This window comes from Schistocerca americana, chromosome 2 (assembly GCF_021461395.2).
Source record: "Schistocerca americana isolate TAMUIC-IGC-003095 chromosome 2, iqSchAmer2.1, whole genome shotgun sequence".
Taxonomy (NCBI): Eukaryota; Metazoa; Arthropoda; class Insecta; order Orthoptera; family Acrididae; genus Schistocerca; species Schistocerca americana.
In genome coordinates, this window is record NC_060120.1 from 886,610,284 (window position 1) to 886,627,242 (window position 16,959).

The 16,959-nt window shown below is 42.0% G+C and overlaps 1 protein-coding gene across 1 annotated transcript; it reads left to right on the plus strand.

The window, feature by feature from the left end:
- Positions 1 to 2,288: 2,288 nt before the first annotated feature.
- Positions 2,289 to 16,756, plus strand: LOC124595864. Its single transcript, XM_047134771.1, has 3 exons — positions 2,289 to 2,418; positions 14,123 to 14,378; positions 16,466 to 16,756. The coding sequence occupies exons 1-3, from the start codon at positions 2,296 to 2,298 to the stop codon at positions 16,696 to 16,698; spliced, it is 612 nt and encodes a 203-aa protein (XP_046990727.1). The 5' UTR covers positions 2,289 to 2,295; the 3' UTR covers positions 16,699 to 16,756.
- Positions 16,757 to 16,959: the final 203 nt, after the last annotated feature.

Genomic DNA, 16,959 nt, shown 5'->3' on the forward strand with positions numbered 1-16,959 from the left:
CTACACCCCTCAAGTATTTGCGCGTTGTATTCCAATCTCTTTTCCCTCCACAGAGGTACGTTAACGACATCCTGTGCCCCATTTTGTTGCCCTTCATCGAAAGCCATCCTGGGCTTACGTTTCAGCAAGATAATGCGCGACCTTCCACTGCGAAAGTTCGTACTCCTTGTGTTCGTGCTTGCCAAACCATACATTGGCCACAGGGTCGCCGGAGATCTCCACAATTAAGAACATATGGAGCATTACGGGTAGGACTTTCCATCCAACTAAGGATTTTGACAGTCTAACGTGCCAATTATCGAACAACTCTCTCAATCAATGCCAAGCTGAATAACAACTTGCATAAGGGCCAGGAGTGGACCAAGGCGTTCCTGACTTGCTCAGTTTCTGAAGCACTTCGTCTTGCATAAATCATTCGATTTTTATGAAATCGTAATCTTTTTTTGTCCGTGTATGTACTATACATCTAGCGATTTCAGTCCCATTCGGAGAATTCCTTAGTGGTTCCTTTTTTTTATTTTTTTAGACTGTTTATTCGTTATCAGTCCGTTTCTCCTTCGTTTTGTTAGCGTTTTCCACGTCGTGTACGGGCTACGCTTTACGTAAGTTCTAGAAATTCATTTTTATTTTACTTTGCGAAAGGATTCCCATCCGTCGCCACAGCTATCAGATAACATAATGAAGGAAAGTCGTGTTCGCTATCCGTCGGCGCTTTGCGAAAACTTTGTCCTGTGTGTAACGGTTATTTATTTTAACTATTTGTATGTGGTATTTCTAAGACGGAAAGTAGGGAACTTCCCAAAATATACCTAAACGAGCATGGGAAGCCACCTAAAATAACACTCAAGAATGTCGGTTTACCAGCCACGGTCGTATATTCGCCACCATGCTTACGATCCTGAATGCACGCTAGCGAACGGCACGTTACACTGCACAAACAGGTCTGAACTTTCAATGTGTTAGGTAGGCACGCATAACAGTCCTCATCACAACTGCAGACGCTATATTACAAAGTGGGCGCAAGGAAGTGAAGGAATAATCGGCAGGAAAGGGAGGCAGTAGAACTTACATGGTACATAGTTGATCAAAACGGAAAAAGGAAAGGGACTTAAAGATTATGATGCTCAGAAGCTCTTCTATCAATAGTGGGGCCGACCGGGGTGGCCGAGCGGCTCTAGGCGCTACAGTCTGGAACCACGCGACCGCTACGGTCGCAGGTTCGAATCCTGCCTTGGGCATGGATGTGTGTGATGTCCTTAGGTTAGTTAGGTTTAAGTAGTTCTAAGTTCTAGGGGACTGATGACCTCAGAAGTTAAGTCTCATAGTGCTCAGAGCCATTTGAACGAATAGTGCTACTCTTTACTTGTGCAGTATCACGCTTGTTTTGATGGACTGGCACCTATAAGTTGCTCTCACTGAAATACTCTGCGATCTCAGTGGAAAGCAGTGTATTGTTTCGCGTGTTGTAATGTGACGGCTGCAGTCAGCTGTAGCTCATATGTCGACCAATAACACGTGACCAGTCGATTCACTATTGTTGTCTTGTAAGGTTTCAGCTTTAGTTTGCGTACAGTTTACCCTGTAATGTCGGTCGTAGTTTGTTTCAAAACAGTGCCACATTTTCGGTGGAATCTTACCCAAATCCTAATGCCGACGATTTGGCTTTACCTGTTTACAGCCTCATCTTTGTACACAGGAGAATTCAGATCTAGAGTTCGAGAAGGCAGAGTATTAAGCACGGTATTCACATTCGAAAAGTGCACAGTTAAAATCAGTCTCCGACCATAGCGTCCAAAGCTTTCCTCTGTTTCCCTGAATCACTTCAAGCCAAAGTCTGGGTTTTCCCCCAGTGAAGGTCATGTCCAACTCTCTCAAACATACTTGTACTTTCCGAGGTTCCGTCTCGGTTTTTCCAAGGTCATCGACCTTGACGGGTCATTCAACCGCTTCGGTCGGTCATGTACTCGGAGACGCTTTTACGACTCATTTCCGACTACGTCGAGAACTGCTGTTGTTAGAAGCGAGACAAAGGCTGCTGTTCTCTTGGTGAGAAGTGGCAGCAGAACCAGTGCTTGCATAACCTGACACTCCATGCCATCTTATGAGTTACGTAAAGGGTTAGACAAACGCCAGCGACAGCTAAAACAAATTTAAAAAGACGTAATTTACTTCATTTTGTGCAACTCGAAAAAAGGAAATGACTAAGGCAGCCGTGGTGTCACGTCAACGTCTCGTCCCTGGAGAGCAGTATATAAGCGAGAGCCGTGGACACGACCACCATACCCGGTCGCAGTCATGAAGCCGCTGCAGTGCGCCGTCGTCATCCTCGTGGGCGTTGTTTCCGCCTCGTACGGCCACCACCACCACCGCCACATGTGCCCGCCGCCTTTCGGGAAGATAATGTTCGAGCCTGAAAAGGTAAGAGCTGGTAGTTTCCTATGACTCAAAGCAATACGTGCCAATTATTTAAGCATTAGCAAGAGACTAAGAGAGTTTCCACTATATTTACGATAAAGCTAAACATAATTATCTTGATTACAACACTTGTGCGATGATTTCTCGATTTCTTTGCCAAGCCTCCAAATTTTCTTTGCTTTCCACGTAATTGTAAACGAAGTCTATTGATCGTTGCAGTCACCCCAAGATCCTAAATACCGCTGATTACTGAGCAAAATGTCTTTGTGATTCGGGTCCCAAAAATTAGTGTTCTACATGCGCTCCCGGATTTGTGCACAACGATACACTAATTTGACACAGGCAAGTTTCTTCCCCTTCATCGACGGGTGGAATGGAGAGAATAATGATTTCTTGTACACTCTCTGCCATGTTCTACTATTTTTAACTCTTTGTCTACCATCGAGGCTTATGTGTCCCACGATACGTTATAAGGGAACTGCTTCACGTTACTGCTTTGTATCTGTGTCCCACTGGTAAGCGGAAGGGTACCAGGGGTGTTAGCGTAATTCTTATAATTAGACTGCACTTGTAGGCCGTGCTGTCTTCAAGTTTCGTTGTTAACGCTCGTTTCCCCAGGGAAACCAGCGAACCCGTTCGCACCTGCAGACAGGCAACCCAATTACCAGATTTGCGAAGCGGGCTGACTTCGCACCTTCGCGGATACCCTACGGAGTTGAGTCTTTCCGCCTCACAAACGAAGCTCATATCGAGCACTGATAGTGGAAGTTACATTCTTGGAGAGATGTTCCGTCTATTGATGGGCCTATGTTTTCAGTATGTCTTCTAGTGTCCAAGATATTAATTGAAATAACAATTTATTAATGTTTTTGAAATAAAATTGGTAGTGAAATTGTTAATGAATCCGTAATAGTTGCAGCTGGCACCGAATAAAAGTCCATCGACTATTTCTATTTGGTTTTTTATGTTTGTATTTCCGATACGTATTTCAGAGCAAGAGCTCTATCATCAAGATCTACAAGGTCCGTTAGAAATTTTCATTACGATCTGGCGAAGCAGACGCACCTGGAGGAGGTTATGTTGTTACTTAAATGGAAAAACGCATGAGAGAGACAGTAAAAAAGGAAAAAAAAGAAGGTACGCATCTACAGAGTCCGATCTGAATAGGAACTCTAACAGGTATTGGTTTTGTGTAAAGTATGTAAGCGGATCGAAATCATCTACTCAGTCCCTCAGTGACCACACTGCCACGAAATCTAAGATGGGAGACACAAATACTGAATTCGTTCTCCCAAACTGTTTCACGCTGCAGACTATTACGTTTTCCGTTTCAGTTGTCGCACGGACGCCAAAGAGCAGATTTTGAGATATTGCAGCGTATGGAACTGAGGGCCTAGAAACAACGGAGAGGCTTCGTCTCCGCCACAGCCCTCAGTGGTTCACAATCGCACAACAGGCTACAGCAGTCCACTCACCCCACCACCACCCCACACTGAACCGAGGATTACTGTGCGGTTCGGCCCCCTGTGGGCGACGGTCATAGGTTGTATACAAAGGGGAAAAGTTCTCAGCAGAAGGCTCCAAAATTCCTTGACTGTATTGTTCTAAAATATGAAGCGATACTCTGGTAAATGTTGGAACGGATATAGCTAACCAATGTAATATATGTTTTACATAAGTATGTACGTAAATTTTATTAAAATACGTTTCTACACTACAAAGAAAGAAAACATGTTTAGTGAAGATCTTCAAACTTCGAATCAAATTTCTACACGGTACTCTTACGAACATGTAAACAGACACAAATTTCAAATTTATTTAAACATTAATGTATAGATTTTTTGTTAAAACCGACTGCGAGATAGAAAATGCTTCATTTTGATAACGCGTGGGTTTTTTTTTCTTTATTTTTTTTAATTTCGGTTTTTACAAGAGTAGCTGAGCCTTTAAACAGTTACATTGTTTCTCTCATATATATTCTGCCGCCTTATATCTTACGTTAAACGTAAATTATATAAAGAGTTGTCTGCCGTTTGTTTTCTTCATCACAATCGGTTTTAACAGTAAACACGATAGTGGCATGTGTGGCTTATCACCTGAAGATTATAATATTGCTGCGGAATCTGTATTGTAAATTTAACTATGTGACATACAATCACAGAAGGTACTGCCCTCACAGATCCAGCTGCAGGAGGGAACTCTCATACCCTGTATACCAGTGATCCTAAATGACCTTCACATTTATCTTAGGTGACATCATTTCCCGATCAAGTTTTGTTGGCTGTACTATAAACAAGAATCAAGGCCATTCAACGAAGTTCCGCAGAAATGCAATAGAAATGATAAAGAGTTTATTCTGTATATTTTAACGTCGTTGGTTTTCAGAAGCAACGCACCAGAGCTTAGACCATAGAAGATACATAGCGTCATTAAGTATATGCCAACATCTTGATCAGCTGCGAAGTGGCAGCATTCATTTGCAGAGACTTAACTGCAGTATTTTCAGTAACGGCCTTTTTTTTATTAGGGTGGTGAAATTTTGTGCAGCGTCTGGTTGCACCGAAAGATATGTGAAAGGAAGTAGTATTTCGTGCCACAGGTAAAGCTGTGTTTAAAGTGTATATGCATATACAACAGATTGGAACTCACATTTCGAGCCTCAGTAAGTAAAATTAGAGGCTGAAGCTGAAGAGTGATTTCATTACGAAATAGATAAGAATGGCCTATTTGAGGCAATTTATTTGTATTGAAATATTACGGATTGAATCATAAGAGTCAGTATCCGGTAAAAATAGCCCGCAAATATATGAAATATTAATTTGAAGTATTCCTTTTTCTGTTTTTTCTTCAACTTCATCGCTTGTATTTTCGTGATTTCAGAACTCGTTACAGTTTTGCCACTGATGACGTACCAAGAAGCGTTTTGAGCCTTGGTTTGTAAAATGATAATTTTAAACCTAACTGCTACCTAAAGCTATGCAGCGAACATTTATTTAAAATTTGGCAAAGATATCTCCATGAGATGAGTTGAAATTTAGGATGTATGTTGGTCCTCAGATATAAAGCTCGATGAGGGACGTTTTGAGAAGACGGAGTGTTAACATCTAACTTGCTACCAGAGGTTACCCTGTATGCTTTGCCGGCCGCTGTGGCCGAGCAGTTCTAGTCTCTTCAGTCTGGAACCACGAGATTGCTACGGTCGTAGGTTAGAATCCTGCCTCGGGCTTGGATGTGGATGATGTCCTTAGGTTAGTTAGGTTTGTGAGTTCTAAGTTCTAGTTGACTGATGATCTCAGATGTTAAGTCCCATAATGCTCAGAGCCATTTGAACCTGTATGCTTTGCATTTTGATGTTTCTGTACCTTTACTGGATGAAACAAAATCTTAAAATGTAACCGTTTATTTTGTGTAAAAACCGGGGACATTATAATGCAAATGGATGTCGTTTCTTATAAAGAACAGTAAAACATTTAACACGTACCGTACTGTTCGGCAATCGTCAGAAAACTAAATTCTTCCTGCTAAAGTACTTCAAAGCGGTAATCTAAGAGATTCACAGTCCACCAATATAGGAATTTACTGACGCGCTGTAGTTCTGTTCTTCGTAACGGGAAATAACTGTCAATAAAATGTTTGAAACTTGTTTTATAGCTACCCAATTAATATTGTTAATGTCAGAGAAATTAGGTTAACTGCGCTATAACATGTGTAAATTAATACAAATTGACGTTCTACTGTTAAACTCAGTGCTTGGTTAGGGTTACAAACATGGAAAAACTGTAAGCGTCATATCCATTTCTCACTGTGAATAATAACAGAAACTCGCCTCTTTGCCCTCTGCCACGTGACTTACATATTGGTTCTAAACCTTAAAATGGCAGAGATAGGGGCGCACGTGATCAGTTTGCATATCAGTATTGGAATTGCGGCCTGATGATGTTGTAAAAGCTATTTTTAAGCATATCTTAAGTGAAAAACTTAAAATAGTGAGTTTTTATTTATATTGAATAACGATGTTATTGAAGTCTGAGGACAGTGTTTGCGGAAATGCAGACGCCGACAGAAAGCGTGTCCATGTCGGGGACGATGGCGCCGTCGGTGGTGCTGGAATGCCCAGTGGGTCGATGATGTCTCCATCGATTCTGGCACAGATTCGGAGTATGAAGTGTCTGACATGGGCACTAAATCTAGTTTGTGGTTAGTCGACAGTCTGTTCCTCAGCGCTTTCCAGCAGACACTGTTGACACTTTGTGGCCTCGCTAACAACCGGAGTCGAGGAACATTGCTCAAGAACTTACCAGGTCCTCCCTCACCCTCTACCTCAATTTCTAGCGGCGCTTCACTGAATATTTACATTCGTGGCTCATGTACAGTTCTGAAAACCTAATTATTAGGTGTTAGGATGCACTTTGTAACATTATTGGGTACTATCCCGTTCCTGTTTATTGAATGTCATAGATAAAGCTGCTAGTACCTAGGAAGATTACCCGCAGTTTCTATCAATCTTTAATACACTATCCATCACTGGCACTGACGTGGCCTATTCTACACCGACCGGCGTATGGAAGAACGGTGTACTCTATATCAATTCACGTATCTGTGGACACTTTCAGCTGAAACTGCACCGTTGAACTGTTTCTTGTCACCTACTGTGCAGTGTCTCTATCGTCGTTACGCACCTTTTGCGATTTTCAAGCTACGTTCGAGCATGACCTTGCTTTTGGTAAGCGGGTATTCTGCCACAGTTTATTCTGTACATATACAGGGTGATCAGAAAGAGTTTGAAAATCTTGTAAGGGTGTTACAGGATAGCTTGTGCTGAGAAATAATTGTTAAGAAAAGGTTCGATACGCTCCACATCTTCCAAGTTAATTCGCTTTTTAATCCAACCAGTCAGGTGGCTCAGCACGCAAATTCAAGCGCCACGCTAGATACAATTAGTGTGAGTTGTTCTCATTGCGTAGATGATACTGTATGAAACTGCTGGGCCTCTAGCTCGGGTTAGATCCTTGTTACCGTACTATGTCCAATTTTAGAATCGCTTTTTTGTTCGGTTTTAGGAAACCAAACGAAAAAAACATTAGGTGGCACCGTGTTTGGCGGACGGTTTTAATTTGCGTACGCAACGGCCTGATTGCTAACTTCAATCCTAATTAATTCTGAAACGGTACAAAGTATCGTGTTACTTAAAACCCGTCTTGATTGCAATTTTTTTTTATTCATATGACCGGTTTCGGTTCCTTCAGAACCATCTTCAGATCTGTAAAAATAATGATACTAATTTACTATTTCACGGAAGCAAATCTTTTTCATCCTATCTAATCAACATCAAATGTACCAGAACGTACCTGATATTTCAGTTACAGGAGTAACCCGTCCAAATCCAGCAACTTTTACATGCTACGTCACATAAAATTGGTTGGCAGAGTGCACGTCATTTATATTAATTATAACACCATTACCGTCAGGTGGCGTCTGGTACATTTGTTACATTCCATTTGCACATACTGTATTCAGTAGATCTTTTTTTATATATTAAAAATACTTAATTAAAATATGTAGATGTCAAGGTTAAAATCTGTACTTGTCGGAATTAAAAAACAGTAAAATTATCATTTTTATACGATCTAAAAAGCATAGGGGGATTTATATATCTATGGTGCTGGTGGGAACTTGTTTTCCTCTACGGTCTGCTTCCGTGGTTCCCGCCATTTTGGTGTTGTGCCGCGGTCCGCTCAGTCGTCTGATGTCCATCGCCGCGGGCAAGAGGGCCGCACAGGAGGGCCCCGTCAACGACGCCAGGCGCTGCACGCGTCTTCCGGCTTCTCCACCGCGCACCATCTCTCATCCCTCGGCCTGGATCTCCACACGCAACAGTTGTCATCTTAGTAGGTCGTCATAAATGCTAAAATAGGCGTTATGATTGAATTCGCTTTGCTCCCGAAATGGCGGGAAGCACGGAAGCGAACCGTAGAGGAAAACAAGTACACACCAGCACCATAGATATATAAATCGCCCTATGCTTTTTAGATCGTATAAAAATGATAATTGCACTGTTTTTTAATTCTGACAAGTACAGATTTTAACCTTGACATCTACATATTTTAATTAAGTATTTTTAATAATAAAAAAAAGATATACTGAATACAGTATATGCAAATGGAATGTAACAAATGCACCAGACGCCACCCGTCGGTAATAGTGTTATAATTAATATAAATGACGTGCACTCTGCCAACCAATTTTATGTGACGTAGCATGTGAAAGTTGCTGGATTTGGACGGGTTACTCCTGTAACTGAAATATCAGGTACATTCTGGTACATTTGATGTCGATTAGATAGGATGAAAAAGATTTGCTTCCGTGAAATAGTAAATTAATATCATTATTTTTACAGATCTGAAGATGGTTCTGAATGAACCGAAACCGGTCATATGAATAAAAAAAAAATTTGCAATCAAGACGGATTTTAAGTAACATTATAAAATCACTGATTGCTGCTATCCCATAAGACATTATGTCTGTTTTTGCAAACGACGTATCGTATTCTTTTCTTGAGAAATGTTTCTACGTATAACCTAGCCTGCAACAACCTTACTAACTTCTAGTGGAGAACGAAGTTCAGTATTGGCCAATACTTACAATATACACCGAATCACAATGAACACATCACCAAAATAATATTTTTTACCTGGCTTCACTTGCACGTTTACTGCGGATCCAAACTGCCTAACGCAGAGCAATTCAAATAATATTGTCGCTACTTGTCGTGGCCTCAAATCGATTACCTTACGTCGTATGTGCAGTAGCTATGGGGGCCACTGCTGCACAGACGTAAGACCAGTGAATGTTATACTTTAGAATTGAATTTCGTACGTTTTCGAAGATCCTCGTGGTTGATCGCTGCTTAATACGGCACCCCTTTATTATTACTGAATATTATTTATTGTGAATTTCTGTGTCACTGTGGCATTTTATTTTGGTTGCTGAGACTTCCAACGAGTTTGGGTTTATAAATTTTACACATTTTAAAAAGTGATTATATTCATGTCGTTCGCTGTAAGGGCTGAAGCTGCTGCATACGTTACGATCAGCGCTTGCTTCCAACGTACATTTCCACGTTATTGCTGCCTACCTCTTTGTAGGCAGCGGTAGCTCGACTTCTGCGCGACATGTAAATGACTTGCTTTCTTGTACTGAAGGAATCTTCACTCAGTGCAATAACTTTTAATAAAAATGGTTCAAATGGCTCTGAGCACTATGGGACTTAACAGCTGTGGTCATCAGTCCCCTAGAACTTAGAACTACTTAAACCTAACTAACCTAAGGACATCACACACATCCATGCCCGAGGCAGGATTCGAATCTGCGACCGTAGCAGTCGCGCGGTTCCGGACTGCGCGCCTAGAACCGCGAGACCACCGCGGCCGGCTTTTAATAAAAATATTCGGAAGGGAACGTGTCGTTACTATTGGATAGCTTCAGAGACTCGGTAGTGGCAAATACAGGATGCATGAGTAATTGGGGCGAATACAATGGAAAGGAAAGGGATGAGAAGGAGATAGGAACGAAACAGTAACTTCCAGCCACGAAGCCAGTGCGACAACGCAACGGCGAATCTTGAAAACTTGTGCAGGACCAGAACTCGAAATCGCATGTTCCGCTTCTCTAGAGAGATTGTCTTAACCACCTCGGCCATCCGACATGCTTCCCATCTGCCCCTGATTCCCAACATCCCTCTCGCCGTACGACGAAGTTCCCCGCTCATTGGCCAGCTTCACGCAGATTTCTGATGCCCTTAGGAGTTCGGACACTGGTTGTGCATCCGCACTGAAACTGTTTTCATCAAAGAGCCGACTCACCTACAGCATTAGAGGTATGAGTGGTGTCTGTTCTGTTGGACATGTCTTATATATAAAATATAGGATCACGTAGGTCCACAGGGACGGCGAACCAATGGCACACTTGCCATGATGGCCACGTGACCAAATTATTTTGGCACGGTATAAAGTGAGGAATTTATGAAGCCCTACGGAACCGAAATAGCTCATTTGTTCGTCTGCATTTGAAGTCACTGTATCAAAGAAGACTTTGATAACATATCTTCGTTCATCGCCATTCGGTTTGAGTCACAGTGTACCCAAATCCATTAGTAACAATACGCCGTCATCCACTGTTCGACGGCGTAGGTTGATAGCTGTCCCGTCAACGGCGACTTCCGGCCTCTACCGACTAACTACAAAACGTATAGTACTATCAAACTGTCATGGTTAAGAGTGTTCCCTTGTCTGTATTTTTTTTTCTCTCTCCACTCTTAAGTCGCGTACTGCCATTACACAATTAGAACCATCTTTAAACTGATGAATGCTTTTGAACATGACTCCTTTGACAAACAAAAAGTGCAAGACGTGTGTAGTAGAGAATTTTTAAGCTGGTCGACTGAGGTAAATAACATGATCAATAAAGGCAACAGAGCGGTGTGTGTTTAATGTTTCGGGACAGTAGTATGTAGAACATCGTCTGTAAAACGGTACTAAAAAACAAATCTCAAATCTCTTTGTCAAAAAAAAGCGAACCAGAGAAAAAGGAATTCATCGCACGTGCTATGAAGGACATTCGACACCTGTGATTAAGTTTATTACCAAGGATTCTCATAACAGTGTCACAAGTTTGTTGGTAGCAAATGTCATTGCCCGCGATGGTAAACGTTCTGGCGACGGGGAATTTTTGAAAGAAGCTTGGTTAGCATATGTCCCATCACTTTTTGAAGACTTGAAAATAAAGATAATTGAGTGCATCAAAGACATTCCTTTATCTAGAAAAACAGTGGAAGGCAGAACCCTAAAACTGGCGAAGAATCTGGTAGAACAACGAAAAAAAAGATATCAAGTCACCTCGTTACATTTAACTATGTCTTGAGTTACGTATAGATGTAACTAAACCAGGAAACTGAGATGCGTTTGCTCGATATTGTATTGTAAATGACGTCAAAGACGAACTGACAGCAACTAGTAAGGGTACAGGTATTTATACGGCTGTTAAAATTTCACTTTCTCAAAGGGAAATAAATGTAAGCAAAACTGCTTCGATAATAACTGATGATGATCAGAATATGGTATTGAACTCCACTGCATCATACATCAACAAGTCATTTGCGCGTGGAGTGGTTTCGCTTCCCTTCATAATACAATGACCGTAGTCACAAAAACCGCGAGCCTTGTATCGCCGCAAGCTTCTGATGAAGGAAGGTTCGAAGCGTTTGTTAGAGGAAGCGAACTCGGTGCACAATAGGTAGCTGATGTATAATAATATTCGCTGGTTGTGCCACAGCGACATACTTTAAGGATTTGAATATTGTTTGGAAGATATCAGTCTGTTTTTATAAAATGAGGAAAACACTTTACAACATTAGCGGTTAATGGACGTTACGTGGCATACAAAATTCATATTTTTTAAGGACAAGTGCTAGAATTTCAATGATAATATCGAAAAGCTTCAAGAATAAAAACGGGTCTATTTTTCTGACAGATCCTATTCGCACTTTTGAGACTAAACTGCAACTTTTTGGTAACGATATTGTTTCCAAATGCTACAGGTTCTTCCCGCATTTGGAAAAATTTACCAGCCATTTGAATTTACGTGGAAAGTCGGGCCAGGAATAGGTCACTGTGGAATTCTGTACTACATTCTTCAATCGAAGAATTTTCATCGAGATTTCTCACCTCAAAGTGCTGTCGGAAATGTTAAAACTTACTATGTAAAGAGATGTGACTTCACTGGATAAACTGAACTTTTCTAAATTTGATTGGTTGGAAACCGAAAAATTGAAATGCAGCACATAAATTTCCATTATAGTTTGAGATGGACTAAAAACTGTAGTGGAATAAGTAAATGATTGGAAGTAAACGAATGGAAAAACTGTCGGGGAATTTGAGCATAAATTCAGACATTAAAATCAATAAGTCGTGGAAATAAATTCCATACACAAATAGGTGTCTAAAGAAGTTGGCGTTTGCTACCATGACAATATTTTCACCTCCACGTGAGTTATTATTTTACGAAATGAATAAAGTTAAATACTCGCTAAAAAACCTTTTGCCAGGGAATCGAATTGCATTCTGTTGAAAGTTACGTAGTATGTACTTAATATAAGACACTTTTTACTAATCAGTAGAGTCCAAAATTCTAGGCACTGTCAAATCTTAAAACGTGTATGCGTATATGTATTGTCATATGTGGCACACAATAAGCAAGAAAAAAAGGGAGTACTAGTTTAATGGCACGCCGTGTCCACGTTGAAGATTTCTGTAGGAAGAAACGGGCCAGCCGTTGTGGCCGAGCAGTTCTACGTGCTTCCGGAACCGCGCTGCTGTTACGGTCGCAGGTTCGAATCCTGCCTCGGACATGGATGTGTGTGATGTCCTTAGTTTAGTTACGTTTAAGTAGTTTTACGTCTAGGGGACTGATGACCTCAGATGTTAAGTCCCATTGTGTTTAGAGCCATGTCTGAAGAAAACGGCACGTACATGCATAAACGTTCACCATTCCTCACCTAGGAGAAACAGACGTTTTTAGATTGACTAGTACACCGCTGTGACTGTTGGGAGGCAAATATCGGACACGTCATTCACTTTGGACAGTAGAACAGTTGAGTGGAAATGGAACAGTCGGCCTATGAGCATCGTCTATTTGCGTGGGATACTTTTGTATTAAATTCTGAATTTGTCTTTACACCAAAGTGGATATTTCGTCACCAATTTAATTACGCAACTGGCCGAGCGGATCTAGGCGCTTCAGTCTGGAACCGCGCTACCACTACGGTCGCAGGTTCGAATCCTGCCTCGGGCGTGGATGTGTGTGATGTCCTTATTTAGGTTTAAGTAGTTCTAAGTTCTAGGGGAGTGATGACCTCTGAAGTTAAGTCCCTTGGTGCTCAGAGCCATTTGAACCAGCCATAAAGTTAGTGACGTATTTGTGGGAAGACTGTTCGATGCAGAAAAAAAAAAACAATATGTCTCGTGGTCTTATTGTGGCGTGTTTATCTTCTGCCGTTAGGTCAGACGATAGAAATGCCACTTGCACGCTTAGAGTAGCAGATTGACGGTGACCAACTTTAAACAGAACTTGATTAATTTTCACACACATTTATTAAAATAATAAAAAAGGATAGACATTACGTAACTTGATTCTGGATGATGTTTACAATTGACTATCTGAAGTTCCTTTGGTCTTGGTACGTTAATCTTATTCTCACATATCTCTGATACTTGACAAAGTGTTTGCACATTTATCTTCATGGCTATGTTCAGGAATATGATAATCTTCTTAGGTGCAGACTGAAAGTTGACTAGATCCGCGAGGAGAAAAGGTTCTACGTTAGCAGTAATCTCAATGGCTGCATTACATATTAATACGCGAATCGGCGGAAGCAGAATTTGGTCCGTCTTTATGGCAGCGCCATCTCGTAGTGCGTAGACGGACGAGCGCTGCGCCTGAGCTGTTGTGCTTAGCGGGGCGCGCTCTAGTGGGAAAGTTGTGTACGCGCTGGATACGCGGAACTATATATATATATATATATATATATATATATATATATATATATATATATATATATGTGTGTGTGTGTGTGTGTGTGTGTGTGTGTGATCACTTTACTTGGGCCCAGTTACTGTGCAACCTGTCAGTTCTGATATGCTTGGTTCGACAGTTCCAGGGCGACTGGCACGTCGTGTCCCACTTTGTGGACGTTCCGCACAAGCACGGGGATGAGACGTGTCTGAAGCTGAAGTACGCGCCGTCCAAAGAGGGCAACGAGAGCCGCGTGCAGATCACGATGCACATCCACAAGAGTCCCGATGAAGAACACAAGCTGCAGATGCGGTGCGTGCAGGGTGGTCCTCCTGGAAAAGGCGGATCGACATCGCTGTGTGCCACCAACTACGATGATTCCGAGAAGTGGGGCCGTAAGTACAGATTCAACAAGTATTGCAGTAGAAGCTAAGGAAAATAATTCAACAAAATTACGTACTCATATTCCCGTTTCCGTATTAAAGTAAGGAAACATAGAAGGAAGGCTAGTGTTTTATATCGATGTCGACATTATCACTGATGTGATAATCAGAGCGTGGTGGCACAGTAACAGGACATTAGACTCATGTCCGAGACAACGGAGCTTAATATCCTATTCACCTGTCTAGTTTTAGGTTTTCCGTACCCTCTTTAAACACGTTAACATAAGTTCCGGGATTTTCTCTGTAAAGGACACAGCCAGTTCCCTCAGTACATGATCAGATAGGAATTATAATATCATGAAAACTATCGTAACTACTGTCGTGCCCCCCCCCCCCCTTTCCGCAGCCAAAGCAGCTTAAGAATGCGAGTTTTTCGGCTTCCGACTGGATGTTAGTAGAATTAGCTGAATGTATGACTACACTCTGCTTTCACATCTGTTAAAAGAACGCCGTATCGTGTTGGTATCAGTACTCGCTGTTCTTACTCCTGATGATGCTGGCGACTAACTACAAGATTTAATTTGATGTCTCATATCTTTAAAATTAAGAAATGTTATTGAGATTACTATGCTGTTATCAATATGCAATAAATATCGTTACTAACAACAAGCGATTAAAAATACAGTAATAGTCCGCACCTCGTGGTCGTGCGGTAGCGTTCTCGCTTCCTGCGCCCGGGTTCCTGGCTTCGATTCCCGGCGGGGTCAGGGATATTCTCTGCCTCGTGATGACTGGGTGTTGTGTGATGTCCTTACGTTAGTTAGGTTTAAGTAGTTCTAGGGGACTGATGACCATAGATGTTAAATCCCATAGTGCTCAGAGCCTTTTGAACCAAATATAGTAATAATTATTTAAATTTGTTCCTTATTTTTGGATTATATGGTAAGTAAGTAGTGGGTGATGAGTTGCAAGTTAACTGTGTTTTGCAACGCCAGTCTGCTTTAGCAACATTTGTAACTGCTCAGTTATCATGCCCCTTATAATTATCCGGGCTGTTATGCCGTGGTCGGATGATGAATTCTGTGTCAATTCCCAACGTTTCGTCCCCGTCGGCGGAGAACATCTCCAAGGGGGTCTGCAGCTCGATGGTAGGTCGAACACACCCACTGGCTCGCTACTGACTGCCGCTAAATTCTGTGTCCGCGCGCTCCCGCACCGAGGCGTGACGTCACGTATTTTGAAAACGTGAGTGCAATTGGCCGCTGTCCGCTGCCGTCGGGCGCCGTTGCCATCACTCAGTGGTGGACGGGTGGTACACATCTTCTTCAACACCGGCATCCATATACCGTTTAATCTCACGCCCTCCTCCTTTCGATTGAAGTTATTGGGGTGTTTGGCTATTTGGAGATGTCCTCCGCAGACGGGGACGAAACGTTGGGAATTGACTCAGAATTCATCAACCGACCACGGCATAACAGCCCGGATAATTATAATGGACATGACATTTCCGGCCGTGAATGTCTACATTTTAGTACTCAGTTATCGTCACTCTTCAAGTTCTTCCAGCGTAATTCATGCCGAAATACGAGTAGTTCGTGGAAGCGCGACCGGATGTCTGTATCCAATGGGTACAATATTACGGCAAGCGACCATGTTGCCATCATCAGCTACTCTGATGAATTGATTACCTAGGACTTGGCACTTGGAGAAATGTTTTGCCTATTGGATACAGACATCCGGCAGTTAACCCGTAAGCTAATTATTACTCCATTTTTCATTACATTACACAAACAGTACCCCTTTTTAAGAACTGAACTCCTTCTTTGTCAAAGATGACAGTAGAAGCCTTGTCGCTAATGTTAAGCACTTTGTAGCAACTCAAGGATCGCGAGCTTCTCATATCTACGTACTGAGATCATCGAATCGTTTTTCACAATTATTCGTTACTTAGTTTTAATGATCTTTATTCTCGCTCTCCGTACGTGAATGGAACGAGAAGAAGCCGTAATAACTGGCGTAGTGGGAAGTACCCTCTGCCAGGCACTTCACATTGAGTATGTACGTAGCTGCTTCTTAACAACTGTTGGTAATCGTTTCAGCCTTGGTGCAGCACCAGATTCTGGCCACCGACTACGAGACGTACGCCATAACACAGGCGTGCGGCGTGTTCTACAAGGAGGACGAGCAGAAGTTCGACAGGATTTTCGTCGTGGACATCCTTGCCCGGGAGCCTACTCTCGCAGCCGACAAACTGAAACTGCTCAAATCGGTCGCCAGCAGCGGCGAAGCTAACGTCGACTCCTTCACGGATGTCAGCAATGAGGGCTGTTAATAGACACCTGCCAGCTACCGGTGTAGAAACTGTGAATAAAATCTGATACCATACATGACAGCAATCTTCATTTCACTACCTTACTTAAGTCACAAACCGGATTTCATGTGCGATGAGTCTTACGACCTAATCATTTCCTATTTACTGCTGCTGCTACACTATATTTAAGTATCTGAATGTTCTGTATTAGTGTTTAAACACCCTGTCCTCTGTAGTCTGCAAACTCATAAGAGAACTAAGCTCTGATTTCATACATTGTTA

What these genes read in the sequence shown, in the direction of transcription:
- LOC124595864 (XM_047134771.1), top strand. Translation starts at nt 2,296, where the DNA reads ATGAAGCCGCTGCAGTGCGCCGTCGTCATCCTCGTGGGCGTTGTTTCC. An exon ending in TAATGTTCGAGCCTGAAAAG is followed by an intron (nt 2,419 to 14,122) that starts GTAAGAGCTGGT and finishes TTGGTTCGACAG; the next exon opens with TTCCAGGGCGACTGGCACGT. An exon ending in TGATTCCGAGAAGTGGGGCC is followed by an intron (nt 14,379 to 16,465) that starts GTAAGTACAGAT and finishes TAATCGTTTCAG; the next exon opens with CCTTGGTGCAGCACCAGATT.